At 53.3% G+C, this 15,062-nt stretch overlaps 1 protein-coding gene and 1 long non-coding RNA gene across 2 annotated transcripts; both read right to left on the reverse strand.

Moving 5' to 3' along the window:
* Positions 1 to 498: 498 nt before the first annotated feature.
* On the reverse strand, positions 499 to 7,865 carry LOC141275788 (uncharacterized). The gene is made up of 3 exons (XR_012324079.1): positions 3,750 to 7,865; positions 3,321 to 3,386; positions 499 to 749 (listed from the first exon to the last, which is right to left on the reverse strand). It is a non-coding gene; the product is annotated as an uncharacterized lncRNA (long non-coding RNA).
* A 224-nt stretch (positions 7,866 to 8,089) lies between these two features.
* Positions 8,090 to 11,756, reverse strand: KCNA5 (potassium voltage-gated channel subfamily A member 5). The gene has a single exon (XM_033865660.2). It carries the CDS (start codon positions 11,447 to 11,449, stop codon positions 9,656 to 9,658), a length of 1,794 nt encoding a protein of 597 aa, XP_033721551.1. The 5' UTR covers positions 11,450 to 11,756; the 3' UTR covers positions 8,090 to 9,655.
* Positions 11,757 to 15,062: the final 3,306 nt, after the last annotated feature.

The raw sequence follows: 15,062 nt of genomic DNA on the forward strand, positions 1-15,062 counted from the left end.
CATGAAATCCACCACGTGATCACTCACCTGGACTACACACAGGTGAGTGAAGGCAGGGCAATGGCCACTGTCCAACCGAGTCCTGCACCTTCCTAGATGCCTGAAAGTGTCTGTATCAGGACTGCTCTACCACATCCCATGTGGGAGGGCCAGAGGGATTGTATTTGGTTGCACGTCCAAACAGCTGGCCACGGGTTGAACCCAGCTCCCTACCTGCAGCAGATACCTCATCAACACATCACATATGGAGATAATGACACCAGCTTGTATGTCCAGCGGCTTGGGAGGCCCGGGACCTAATTCCATGGTCCAGGCAAGTAATCAAAGGACGATCAATTCAGTCCAAACAACCTTGACACTGAATGCCAGCTGTATTCCAGGCCCGATTTTAGGCACTGAGATGATTAGGAAGATGACAGACCAGCCAATTCCTGATGTGAAGGAAGAGTTTGAACTGCGATGCGCCAGAGGTAGGGAAACAACTACCACGTTGGGGCAAAATGTATTTATGATAAGAGCACGGGAGAAGGGGACATGGCTTTGGACTGGACAGACTGGGGATGGCCCTTTGAGGAGCAGATACCTGAGGTGTGCGTTGAAGGATGAGTAGGATTTCAGTGGGTGAAAATAAGTCACCCACATTCCAACCAAGAGGATGACCGGTGGGGTCAGCTGCAGCCCCGAGTCTGTCCAGTGCAGCTACGAAGCACAGGCGTCTTCGGGGGTGGATGAGGTAGACAAAGAAAAGGCTGGAAAGGAAGGGTTAACATCACAGCATGGAGGACTTCAAAAGTCAGGCTAAAGGGACTGGACTCATTTCAGTTTAGGAGCCTGGGAATGACCTGACCACATGGATTGTCTTCTGGGGAGACTAATTGGGAAGTTTATGTAGGGTGGACCAGAGGCAGACAGTGAAAGGAACACAGGAGGGCGAGGAGGAGGTGACTTTGCCATTTCAGACAATTTCAAACTGATGCGGGGGCTTCCCTGGTGGCGCAGTGGTTGAGAGTCCGCCTGCTGATGCAGGGGACACGGGTTCGTGCCCCGGTCCGGGAGGATCCCACATGCCGCGGAGCGGCTGGGCCCGTGAGCCGTGGCCGCTGAGCCTGCGTGTCCGGAGCCTGTGCTCCGCAACGGGAGAGGCCACAGCAGTGAGAGGCCCGCGTACCGCAAAAAAAAAAAAAAAAAAAAAAACTGATGTGGAAATGATGTGAGATTTACAGGTGACTTCACTACAACTCAAGAAGAAAAATAAACAATAATGTGATAACAATGTGTACACTACGCAGAGAGAAACAGAAGCATAAACTACAGTCAGCGGTCCAACCGGGATGTTCTGTGAGAAATTCGCCCTTGCAACTAGGTGCCTTGGCCACCAAAGCACAATTGGGACCACTCGCTTCCACTTCCTAAGGGACATCCGTTTAAAAGTGCAAAGTGTTGCAGGAATAGGAAGTTTCATCAGCTGGCAGCTGGGGAGGAAAGCACGCAGGCATACATGGGCATCTTCTGTGTGTTTCCTGTCACTGGCATGGATCACCAAGAGGTACCCATTCGTGTTCGAGTCATCTCAGTTGTTTACAAAACATGCCACAGGGACAGCAGTTTGCACTCTTTGGAGCAAAGCTGCTGTCTAAATCTTCAGTTCTATTATCACAGTGATTTGGAAATCGCTGATAAACACGACATTGCAATAGCGTCGCAGTCAAGCACCTAGAAGTTCCCAAAGAGTAGATCTTGTGTTCAAACAGTATTTATAGGATCATCAAAATAAGAAGCTGAAGACTCCTAAAAGCAGCCTTCGGATGTGTCAGGAGACCAATCACTGGAAAACTGAAGACTTAAGAAAAAAAGGCGAAGCTCATTCTTTCCATGTAAAACTCAGGGTTCAGCAAGGTCACTGTCGAGTCTCACTGTGGGGTCACATGGGTTTGACCTGTATCAAAGGCCACATTCAGGAGCTGACAGCCAGCGAGGCACAAGACACCGTGTGCTGTGAGCCGGCCGCCTCCCAACCTGAGACACTCAAGGGACAGAGCGATGAGTGACAGAAGAGGGCTGCGGGAGTTGACAGGAGGGCTCCCAGGGGCGGGAGGACGGACAACGGGGAAGATGTAGATTAATAAGCATTAAATGATGTTCTCACGTAGAAAACAAACTTATGGTTACCAGGGCGGGGGAGGGATAAATTGGGAGACTGGGATTGACATATACACACTAGCATACATAAAATAGATAACTAATAAGAACCTGCTGTATAGCACAGGGAACGCTACTCAATACTCTGTAATGACCTATGTGGGAAAAGAATCTCCAGGAGAGTAGATAGATGTATACGTATAACTGATTCACTGTGCTGTGCACCTGAAACTAGCACAACATTGTAAATCAACTAGACGCCAATAAAATTTTTTTTAAAAAACTGTTCTCTCTCCTTCACTCTGCTTCTGAGATCACTTCTCCCAGGAGTCCCAGCCCAAATGTCTCCCCTGGGCTTAGATCAACACCCCCCAAACCTTCACGCACAATCACATTTCCCAGGGACACTTCAAGCTGGTTCTTGGGATTTATTTTTAGTTTTGTTTGCTATGATTCTTTTTTTTAATTAATTTATTTATTTTTAGCTGCATTGGGTCTTCATTACTGCACGTGGGCTTTCTCTAGTTTCAGCGAGCAGGGGCTAATCTTCGTTGCGGTGCCCAGGCTTCTCATTGCGGTGGCTTCTCTTACTGCGGAGCACGGGCTCTAGGCGCACAGGCTTCAGTAGTTGCAGCTTGAGGGCTCTAGAGCGCAGACTCAGTAGTTGTGGCATGCAGGCTTCAGTAGTTGTGGCATGCGGGCTCAGTAGTTGTGGCTCACGGGCCTAGCTGCTCTGTGGCATGTGGGATCTTCCCAGACCAGGGCTCAAACCTGTGTCCCCTGGATTGGCAGACGGATTCTTAACCACTGCGCCACCAGGGAAGTCCCTGTCATGAGTCTTGCATTCTTGCACGTGTCTCCTCGTGTACAGGCAGGTGTCGCCTGACCACATCAGTCTCTGAGTGTCCTGAGGGCAGAATCGGTCTCCTTTCTGTCCCCACCACTGTACCCAAGACTGGCTAGCTTGTGCCAGCAGATGCCAGACACCTGTAGGAGGCAGAAGTGACTCCTCCTGGGCACAGACGTCACGCAGGAGAGGACACGGACCACAGGGTGAGAGGAGGGAGGCCTTGAGCACACCTCCCGGGCGGGCAGCGCTTACTTCCGGGTCCTTAGCCCATGTCTCTCCGTGTCCCCCAAAGGAGGGGCTCCCACACATGCAAGAAAGAACTGGTGCCTACCTGGAAGGAGTGAGGAGTGCAGGTGGGCTGAAGGGGGAAGCCGCTGTCCTCCGAGCTTCTTCAGGTCTGAAAGAAGCGCAGAGGAGCTGCTCGTGGGGTCCAAGCCAAGGTCACCATCCAGGTACACGTGGAGGTTCGTTCTGAACTTCCAGGCAACGACAGGCTTTGCTTGCAGAAGTTCAGCTTTCCCACCAGGCTTTCTTCCGGACCCACCTCAGCCCCTCTTAGATTTTTCAGCTCCTGTTCCTGGTCTTAGAATCGTCCCCTAGAAGCTCTAGCCTCCAGGGCTTTTTGCCTCCCTGCTCCCACCTCTTGCCTCCCAGCCCCAGATGGCTCCGGCTGGATTTTTGGCAACGGCTCAGAAAATCTGCCAGTGTCTCCTGCTCATTGGCCAAACAATCAAAGGGGCATCTGAGGGCCTTGACTTACCCTCTAAAATTTTTAAAATCAGATTGGAACCCATCGTCAGCCTTGCAGCGGGAATCCGCGTTGTGCTTTGCTTGGTGACGTCGTCTGCTGCGTCTCTTTGGGGGATGCCACCTGGAGGGCAGGGCCAGCTTCCTGCTCCAAAGCGGTGAGTGGCCCCTGAGGCGGTGCTGGGATTTACAGGCCGTCTGGAGCTCCAGGGGGCCTTGGCTTCCCTTCCCCCACCCCCACATCTGTCTCCACCAGCCCTCTGCTTGTACAGGAAAACACACACACCCTCCTAGTGCCCCCAGGCTCCCCACGTCCCTGTCCCGCACTCTTCACCTCATTTCATGTCTTCTTCTGCCTCCAGTACACGTCACCCTCCTCTAAAAAAGCACATCCGTCCCCACGTTACAGTCTGCTCATTTCCTCCTTGGCTCTTACGTCTATTTAAAAGTGATGCTCAATGCTCTGTGCTGACCTACATGGGAAGGAAATCCAGAAAAGAGGGGATATATGTACACGTAGAACTGAATCACTTTGCTGTACAGCAGAAACTAACACAACACTGTAAAGCAACTCTACTCCAATAAATTTTTTTTTTAAGTGATCTCTTCACAAGAGGGAAGAGATATGGGAACATAGGTATATATATAACTGATTCATTTTGTTGTAAAGCAGAAACTAACACACCATTGTAAAGCAATTATACTCCAAAAAAAATAAATAAAAAAAAAATAAAGGCCAAAGGGAGGGAGGACTTGTGAATGAAATAAATTAATTAAAAGAATCATCAAACCTCAAAAAAAAAAGTGATCTCTTTATTCATTTGCTTCGTTGATGGTTGGTTCTCCCCACTAACCTGGGAAACCAGCCAGGGGAGATCCCTGCCAGTCAGCCTCAGCGCCTCAGCAAGGTGTCCGCCTCATAGTAAATAATGTCAAATAAATATTTGTTGGATGAATGGAGAAATGAGTGAATGAGGGTATTAAGGACACTGGATGATAAAGTTTTCTGTTTTCCTCCTGTACAGTGAGTTGCTTGCATGTGAGAACCAGGCCATCACAGAGCTGGATCTCCATTGCTTGTACTGCCTTGACATATTCTCAAGAAACGCAGGTTGAGTTGAGTCCAATCAAATCAGAGGAGACAGGTCAGGGTTTCACAAGCACCCAGGAGGCAGCCCTCACAGGCAAACTGGATACAAATGAACTGATGCGGCAGGAACGTGCCTTGGGAGGTGGGGTGGCCATGTTGGGGGGGGTGGGGGGGCAGAGGGAAGGTCAGGCAGCTTTAATGAGAATGGGGACACTTTGACGCCGAGGGAGCAGAGTGGACCACACAGAGAAATCCAGCCTAGGGCTCGGGGGAGACTGTTCCAGTCCCAGCTGACTTTAACTACGGTGACCTTGGGTAAGGGGCCTCTTCCCTCTGGGATTCTGCCTGCCCCTCTCTAAAATGAGTGGACCCACCAGATTATCTGCAACGTTCCTTCCAGCTGAAACATTGCTTGGTGCAAAGTTTGACATTAGAAGACACCGGCCGATTAAAAGGGAAGGTGGCAAGCATCTTATTCTGTCTGGAGGCCTGTGGGCTGGAGCCAATTCCCATCTTCCCACCACGCACACTGTGAGGGGCCCTGCCAGCCCAGGCCCATCTCTACAGCCAGAGAAGAGCCAGTTGAAGAGGGAGAGGGCAAGGGCATCCTCGAGGCTCCCAATGTGATGTCACGTCCAGGAAAAGACTTAGGGCCAAAAGGAGAAGGAAGCCATCCTCTGGCCACCTGGGCCCACTTCCGCCCGCCTCTGGGGGAGAACCCCACTGCCCAGAGCCCTGGGCAGAATGTCCAGTTGGGCATTTTATTCCTCCTTCCTAGAAATAAAGCAGCCTGTCTCACAGCCACCTAGAAAGATCTAGTTTTCATAAGGAGGTAGAAATAGCTCCGTCTTCCTCATAAAGCCTTCCCCGGTCTAGGAAATCCCAGCCTCAGATCCCCTCCCTAAGCCAGGGGTGGTATTTGCAAGAAATGCAAGTTCAGTGAAGTAAAATCAAATCAGGGAGCCAGGTCAGAGCTTCCCAGGCATGACTGGATGCCCAGGAGGCAGCCTCGGTGTGACGGATAAATGGTTATGACAGGGATGTACAGCTCTCGAGCGAAGGCTGGTTCTAACATTTTTAAGTGACTGCATTTTCAGTGGTTATATAAATACCTACAATAACAGCTTCAGTTTTGCCTCATGGCCTACGAAGCCTAAAATATTTACTATCTGGCTCTTCTCGGAGCTTTTGCCAATCTCTGCCCTAAATAACTGCTGAGTCCCCCTGCCATTGATAAACTCAGGACTCCTACTGGGGTCCTGGGGAAAGGCATCAATCAGCCTGTAACCCTGGACCCCATCCCTCCTCTCTAGCCAGCTACCCTTCACGGTCTCCAGAAGCTCCTCTTTCTCTACTCCTCCTCGCCCTCCCCCTCCTGACCCATCCCACTTCATTTTGGAATCCTCTACAAGGCACTCGGTAGCACCCTGTCCTGCATGATTTGATTTGTTGTACACCGATTGCTTCCCCAATGGGACTGGAAGCGTATGAGGGCAGGGACAGCATCTTAATATGTGTCCCAGTATCCCCAGCACACTGAGCAGCTGCTGAGCAGATATGGGCTGCTGAGGTCAGCCCAAGGGGACAGCACCCCAGGGTCACACTCACTGCGCTCAGCCTGCCATCTCTGGAGGGGACTCTCCACTCCAAAGAGAACCACTTTGCTCCATCCCCTCCAAGCCTGGAAGTGCTCCTATGGCTAACGCCAGAATAAGTCACAGCCCAGTCCTACCGGAAGATTCCTCCAGGGCTGGTCCTCTGTTTCATTTTCCCTCCAGGGAGTGTGTCCCAGGCAGGGCAGATCAGGGAGCTGGGGCTTTAAAGCACGTGACAAGACTTTTCTTTCCGAACCTACCCTTGTTCAGGGTTCAGTGAGCATATGGGCAGGAGAAGAAAAAGTAGGTGGTGACAAACCGGGGTCCGCATGCTCTGCGGGAGAGCATGTCTTTACGTAGACACACCACACCATTGCGTTTCTGCCTCTGCGTGGAGGTTGCCAAAGCTGGTGGATTATAAACCCAGGGATGGTTTCTTGCTGTGGGAGCCCAGAAGGAACATCTGGATAAAGGTTCGGCTGAAGCCACTTGATCTAATTTCCTCGGGAGGGAAAATCAATGACAGCAGTGAAAGGGAGGGGCAGAGAGGACAGGAAGGGGCCCCTTGCCTCGGGTGACCTGGGTAAAAGGCTTGACATTCGTCCTCCTTTCCTGCCAATCACGTGAACAGAGAAACCACTGGGAAGGCTGGAGTGAAACAGCGGGCCATTTCCACAATCATAGCAGCAGGTGGACTGAGAAGGCAGAGAGATCGACATACCTGCACTGCCTTCGGGTGCCCTCCCAGTGCCCCAGGACAGATACCACCGGCCTCCAGGATGGGAAGCTGCAGCAGGGGATTGGAGTCCCTCTGGAACCGCCTTTATCCCCTTTGTAAACCTGCAGGGCAGCGCCCCCTCCTCCCACACGAAACAGAGAGACTAACGATCTCATCCCTGAAGCTTTGTATAAGCTGGTACCCATTACTGGACATTCTAAAGAGGCAGCCAGTCTATTTGAACCAACACCTGTCAGGCACCCGGACGCATCTAAGACCGGGGCAGGCGCAGTTCTCTCTTTGCTGCTCAAGCCTAAAGGAAATGACCTTCAGGGCAAAGGCGGCACCTTCTCTTTTCTCTTCAAGGGAGGGTGGAGCCCGAGTCGTGCCCACCCCCAGTCCCAGCCAGCAGGGGTGCGTGAAACCACAAGCGCTCGCTTCGCGGCCTTAGAGGGCTTGGCAGTGAGAAGGTGTGGAGGAAAGCTTTGGCAAGATGCCCCGCTTTTAGGCAGATTGTAAATTATAAACAAACAACTTGTCTCTGCCCTCCTTCCTTTACTTCCGGTGTGTAATGAAAAACAACTGAGCCCCGCAGGCACAATCCTTCTGTTTCCTCCTCAGATGTGCTGTTCACAGCTCCCCGCTGGAAATGATTCTGGCCAGTCACGGACACTGGCTTTTATTCCTGCGACGGCATCTCACTGAAATCCACAATCCCCAGACATCAATTTCCTAGATCCTCCCTCCCCCCCCCCCCCCGCCGCTCCCCCCCACCCCGCACACCTGGATGTACCCCAGAACTAGGCATCAAGCTCACTGTTGTCGTGGGAGCCATGTGGCTGTGGACCACCAGCCCAACCTGGTGAGAATGCCAAACCACCAGTCTCTGGATTATTCAACAGAAAAAGCAACAGCAGGAATCGGGAGCCCATCGCGGATAGCTAAGAGACACTGCAGCCAGGGTTACACCTACTGTGATGTTTTGCCAGAATCATCCAGTGACAAGGGAACAAAGGGATTTGTTCTGAGTTTAGGGATTACTCGGGGCAAGGTTACAATCTGTAGAAACCAGCCTTTAATGTGGACAAGCAAATCCTTCCATCCTTGGGCCACCTCCGCCACCACAAAGGCAAAGCATCCTTCTCAGCTGCACCACAGTTTACGGGGTGGGTAGGATAATAAGAAGGTGCTGCCGCCTCTCTCTGTGATTTTCACACCAGGGCTGCCCTTTTGCAGACAGGTTTCGTATCTGGGAGAACCAGGCTTGTTCCTCAGAGCTGCTGAGAACAACGTTAAGAAGGGCTTAAAGCCTGCAGACCAAGGCTGGGAAACCCAGCCCCAGGAGACCACAGCGGGACTGCGGGGGTGGGGGGTGGAGGGAGGGAGGAGGGTCTGGTCATCCTTTGCCTTTCTGCTCCATCCACACTCCATGCTGATGGCTGAATCTAAGGCCACCCAGGCGTGCCTGTGTCCTGAAAACCTGAGACAAACAGAATTCACCCCTCTATCTTCAAGGTACGGGGCGGTGGGGCGGGAGGGGCGGTGCTCAGCAAAGAGTTGTTGATGATCAAATCATGAGCTTTCCAAGTTTTCTGCCCCAGTCAAGGCGGGGTTTGCTCTGACTCCAGAATCAGAAACAGCAAGGGACAGACTTTTTTTTTTTAATTTCCAAAGATACATCAGCTGTAGAAAAACTAACACTTGCCTCAACTAAGTAATATTTTATTTCCTGGGATGAAAATCAAGAGAATGAATTATCAGAAGTCTTCCATCATTAAAATGCTTTTTGAAGAAAGTTGCAAGCATTGTTTAAGGCGCACAGGAAAAGTTAGACTTGCCTTTCTTCCAGAGCATTCCCTGCCCTAGACGCAAAGCACCGACACTACATCTCAAGAAAGAGAGAGGCTTGCAGACACAGGAGCCAGAAAAACCGGACCAGGGTCTCTGGCTCTAATATAAGTATCACAGGAGAACATCACAATAACCTTCTCTTCCATAAATACAACATATGTCTTGAAAATATATCCAAAATATCTCCATCTGAACTACTGTACAAAACTCCACTCGCCAGCCATAAAAATAATATTTTCCCCTATACACAAATATAATCATATGTAAAGCAAATTTGGAACGCAGGGATATTGGTTGGGGGGTGGGTTACAAAATCTCTGGGGACCTGGGCTATTTACAGTCATTTTTGTTTGGATTATCCCGCTGCTGGGTTTAGGACACTGGCGACAAATACATCCATCTCACAGTGCTCACCATTTCAGCAGCTCCTGCGTCACGGAATGTGGTACTTTTTAAAAATAGGCGACCCTTCGTGTCATGGAAAGAAGGGGGAAAATGAGGGGATCAAGGTGGCGGTGGGGAGGCAGAAGGGGAGCAGGGGAAGAAGGGGGACAGACGTAGGTTACGGTGCGTGCTTGAAACGCTCTGCGGCGTAAAGTAGATCCCCAGGGTCAGGAGGCCTCCGCTGTCCCCGGGCCACGGCCAGCTGTCTGCCTGGGCCTTCCTTACAGATCCGTTTCCCGGCTGGTGTCCAGGCAGAGGGCGTACAGGGATCTCCGCAAATCCACATTGCTCTTGGCCTTGAGGTTACACTTCTCCAGGGGGCAGCTGCCCCTTCGAGATCCGTCTGCATTCTCCAGGGGCCCTGCAGCCTTGCAGAGGGACGCCTTGCTCCAGCTGGCCTTCCGCTGGCCCCCGCCGGCCAGTCCTGCCCCCGTGCTCTGGCTGCTCTGCTCTTCCTTAAGGGCTGCCTGCTCGTCGTGGTCCGTCTCCCGGTGGTAGAAGTAGTTGAAGTTGGAGACGATGACGGGCACGGGCAGGGCGATGGTGAGGACCCCGGCGATGGCACACAGCGAGCCCACGATCTTGCCCCCCACGGTGACAGGCCTCATGTCCCCGTAGCCCACCGTGGTCATGGTGACGACTGCCCACCAGAAGGCATCCGGGATGCTGGAGAAGTGGGTCTCCTGGTTGTCGGCCTCTGCGAAGTAGACGGCGCTGGAGAAGAGGATGACTCCGATGAATAGGAAGAAGATGAGCAGACCCAGCTCCCGCATGGACGCCTGCAGGGTCTTGCCCAGGATCTGCAGCCCCTTGGAGTGGCGGGACAGCTTGAAGATGCGGAACACCCGGACCAGGCGGATCACTCTGAGGATGGCCAGGGACATGGCCTGCTGCCCGTTCTGGCCGCCTCCTCCCCCCGGCTGCTGCTGCACCAGCTCGGTGCCCAGGGTGATGAAGTAGGGGAAGATGGCCACCACGTCAATGATGTTCATGATGTTTCGCGAGAACTCGGCCTTGCTGGGGCAGGCGAAGAAGCGCACCAGCAGCTCAAAGGTGAACCAGATGACACACGTGGTCTCCACGATGAAGAAGGGGTCAGCCAGGGTCCTGGGCAGGACAGGTGCCGCCGTCGGGCCAGAGGGAGGCGCTGCCTCCCCGCTGCCATTGGCCCCCCTGTGGGGCTCAGGGGGCTGGTGGGGCACCGGGGGATGGCGCAGCAGCTCCCGTTCATCCCTGAACTCAGGCAGGGTCTCCAAGCAGAAGGTGATGATGGAGATGAGGATGACCAGGACCGAGACGATGGCGATGCCCCGTGCGGAACCCGAGCTCTCGGGGTACTCGAAAATCAGCCACACTTGGCGCTGGAACTCGTTGCGGGGCAGGGGCTTCTCCTCCTCCTTGATGAAGCCCTCGTCCTCTCGGAAGCGCTCCATGGCCTCGTCCCCCAACTGGTAGAAGCGGATCTCATCTGTGAACACGTCCAGAGAGACGTTGACCGGCCTCCGCAGCCGGCCCCCCGACTGGTAGTAGTAGAGGATGCCGTCGAAGCTGGGCCGGTTGCGGTCGAAGAAGTACTCGTTCCTCAGGGGGTCAAAGTAGCGCAGGCGCTTGGCGGGGTCTCCCAGGAGCGTGTCGGGGAACTGCGCCAGGGTGCCCAGCTGCGTCTCGAAGCGCAGCCCGGAGATGTTGATGAGGATGCGCTGGTGATGGAGGGACCCCGAGCCCAGCACCTGGTCCTCCGCCACGCCCAGAGCGGGGTCGCCTTGTCCCTCCTCGTCCTCCGGAGGCAGCCGTCTAGCTCGGGGCAGCTCCTGGGGCACCGGTGGCACCGGCCGGCCTCCCGGGTCCGCGCCCCTCTCGGCGCCGCCGCGGTCCCTTGGCGCTGGCTCCTTGAGTCCATCGCTGAGCGCAGCCGTCGGGGAGCAGCGGAGCTCTCCCCCTGTGGCCCGGACCTCCTCTCCTCCCCTGACGGTCATGGCACCGCCGTTCTCCGGGGGCACCAGAGCGATCTCCATGGCCCGGGGGCGGGGGGCATGCTGCGCCCCTGCGGACCGGCTCCGGCGCCCCCTCTCACCCTGCTGGGCGCCCCGCGCCGGGCTCCTCTCCCACCAGCGGCCGGCCCAGCTGTGGGGCGGGCTGGGGGGCTGGCGCGTTCTCCTCGTTCGGTCCTGACGTCAGGAAGCCGCTGCCCTGCTCTCTGCCTCTCTCGACTCTGGCAGCCCGTTACCAAGCAGCCAAAAGCCACCTTCCAGCAGATGCAACCTCCAGCCGCCAGGCTTGGCCTCCACCCCGCGCAGTTCCCCGCCTCCTGCCCTCCGCTCCTCCCCGAGCCTCCCCTCGGGGGCCCGGAGGCCGCGGGTGTCTCCCCGGAGGACGCAGCTGGGGCCCCCGGCAAGGGAGGGAGGGGCTGAGCTGGGCGCAGCCTGGGAGGAAGGCTGGGAAGGGAGGGAGGGAGGAGGGTGAAGGGAGGGAGTGGAGAGGATGGGGGACAGGTTGTACCGAGAGCGCGCTGAAACTCCCAGGGCAACCAGATGAGAAAAGCTCTGGATTTCAGTTCACCTGGGCACCCGCTGGACGCCGAGTGGACTCTAGGGGAAATGAATTGTCTTGGGTTGGAGGGATGAGACTTCGAGATGAGTCGGAGTATGAGAAAAGACAGTCCTTTTTACATTTCTCCTTTGGAGGAATGAGGGTTCTCTCTTCTTTAGGAAGAATTACAAACAGGAGGGGGCGGGGCAGAGCTATGGACCTTGAAAAATATATACGTGTATGTGTATATCTCCAGGCCAACGGAGAAGCATCTCTCTTCCCATCTCCCTACATACATTTTCGTCAAAAGGTAACTGACTGAAAATTTACAGCATCTCCCTGCCCTTAGCCTTGGGAAAGCCCTGATTCCCAGCACAGACAGCGGTGGTCAGCGGGGCAGCCCCAGGCAGGCAGCTGAGTCTGGTGATTCGCTGTCTGCCTTCATATTCCTGCAACACACAACCTCTCTGCTCTCTCCACATAGCTCATTTGTAGAAACCATAGACAGGGAAGGGGTGGAGGGAGAAAGAGATCCTGGTGAGAGCCCTTTAGCCTGGTGAAGCTGGGAGCTGGGGGCCGCAGGGAGGTTTGGGTAGGGAAGAGGGTGGCGCTGCTTAAGGAGAGGGTGCCCGGGAGCTTGTGGAGTCCCCAGGGCTGGAGAATTCTCAGGAGTAGAATAGAAACCAATACTCACTTTGCTCTTCTGCTGTGCCAGGCCTATTCTCAGCACTTCACAAATCTTAATATTATTATCCTCATTTTTACAGATGAGGAAAATGAGATTGACTAACTTGCTCGAGGTCACGCAGGTAGAAAGTGGCGAAGCTGGGATTTAAACCCACACAAGCAGAGTGTGGACCCCTGTTCCCTCCACCCCGGTCCTCTGTAGAAATCTGTGACCCCCTTTCTGATACAAGGATACAGATGCTCCCTGCCCCCATCATCTGGCCTAACAGCTTTAGTTCCTTCCTGCAGGAGGCAGGAGGATGGCTAAGATGACACCTAAGTGCTTCTGGGTTAGGGAACCTGGTTATCTACCCCACCCCAGCCCTGGATTTTCACATCTATGGCCAAGAGAGAAATATCCTTCAGGGCATGTCCGGCAGTTACAGGCACAGCCTCTGGATTTTTTTTTTTCTTTCTGGTTTTAAGTTAACCTAAAACCTCTGTGTTTTTGCATGTCTGGGTTTTTATATGTGATTTACAGCCTCTCGTCCATGAATGCGTCTGTGCACAGGGGGTGTTCTGGAAACTTGGTACTGGGTGCACGAGTGTTGGTTGGAATAGCAGGGTGTGGACTCAGGGTCAGGGTCGGAGGAGTGTGTGTCCATGTGGCTTTTTTAAGTGACCTCAAGGGTGGACGTGCATTTGGCATACGCAAATGTTTTCATTGTGTGCAACGCTGCAAGTGCGGTGGGCTGTCCTTGCAGACGTGAATGAGTGAGGAAGGCGTGTGAAAGTGAAAATGAGTGTGTGCAGGCATCACTGATTATCTGCAGGGCCTTGCACGTCCCTCCCCAGACCTGTGCTGTCCCTGCTCCATCGCCTTTGGGTTTTTCTTCTCTGGCTAGCTCAGAGGCTGCCAGTCTGGACCAGGTTTGCCCCTGGGGAGCCTGGGGCTGTGGAGCTCATAGGAGATGGTCTCAGAGACCTATGGGCCTTGTCTTGTTCACTGAGCCACACACCTTGTAAATGCAGGGATGCCCTGTCGGTTCACAAAGGCTCTCCCCGGGCTCCCTAAGGGAAAGAGTTCCCTGGACCTTGTCTTCCAGCGGCCTTGGGGAGACTGCTCCCTGAAGAATAAGAGTACAACATACATACTCCCAGAAGAGCATGTAAGTCAAGCCTTTAATGCGGTACTTTCTTAACTCTGCTTTCCAGACATTTACTGGCTTTCATAGGTTTCTTGTCAAATTTCTTTCAGATGTTACACGTGTCAGCCATGGGGTATAACTGCAGGATCGCCCTTAGAGAAAGAACTTGCTTTTTAGCTTCAAGGAATGCAGTTAGCTGACAGCCCCCAGCTGCTATCACCTCCTGTCTCTGCCTGATTTTCTGCAGAGGCTATTACCATCCTCCCTGGGAGCCCCTGGCCATGAGTGAGGACAACAGCGTTACAAGGACCTGACCGGTTCTGTTGCCTGAGACTCTCCCCATCCAACCCTTCCTCTTCCCCTTTCCTTTTACAGGTGTCAGAACAGCATCTTGGTCTGAAGATGTCCCCTGCTGAGTTCTGCAGGTTCTCTCATCTTTCTTTTATTGCCTCCCAATAAACCTTTTGTCTCCTAACTCCATCTCCTTCTCTTCTCTTTACAGAGGACATAGCTACACGTCACCTAGCTGAAACCTGCTTTCTTCTCTGCCCCACCCATCCTGGGAGTTCAGCCCTTTTACAGAGATGCTTGACATGCATCATCACCTGAGGGTCTTGTTTAAATGCAGGATTGACCCCCCAGGTGGGCTTAGACCCAGATAAGCTCCCCCTGTGGTGATAATGCTCCAGTCCTCACATCACAATTTGAGTAGCATCTCCTCTCAGACAAACTCCAAACGATACCTTTGAATGAATTACTTGCAACACCTATGTTACATCCCCCAGAATGAGGTAACCAGGGGAAAACAAATGAGCGATCTTCTCTCAATTCATGGGACTAGTCCTAGCAGACCACAAGGGGACTCAAGGTATGCAGACCAAAAGGAAAGAACGTTATGAGAAGTAAGGCATCGAAAGGAAGCAGAGCTGGGCTGGAAGAGAGAGGAAAGGGAAGGGAGGAGGAAGAGAATTTTAAATGCCATCTTTATTGATCCCTTCAAAAATATTCATTGAGTACCTACCATGTATTGATACAAGATGTTGTTCCCGGGTCTGGGAGTATACTGATGACCAAGACACACGTACTCCCTCTGGGGAAAGAAAACTCTCTGAGCCTCTGATTTTATGTTGGTTGTTTAACTACAGTTGTGAGGGGTACGTCTAGAATATAGGGTGCTGTGAGAATAGTGAGGCGTCTGACCCCACCTAGGACCCGAGGAAGCTTTCTGAGGTGATGATGAGGAAGAAAAACTATTCCAGGTGGAGGGAAGTGTATGTCCCAAGGC

This window comes from Tursiops truncatus, chromosome 11, assembly GCF_011762595.2.
Source record: "Tursiops truncatus isolate mTurTru1 chromosome 11, mTurTru1.mat.Y, whole genome shotgun sequence".
Classification (NCBI taxonomy): domain Eukaryota; kingdom Metazoa; phylum Chordata; class Mammalia; order Artiodactyla; family Delphinidae; genus Tursiops; species Tursiops truncatus.

Excerpts from the sequence above, each read along its gene's own strand:
- KCNA5 (XM_033865660.2), bottom strand. The coding sequence starts at position 11,449 with ATGGAGATCGCTCTGGTGCCCCCGGAGAACGGCGGTGCCATGACCGTC.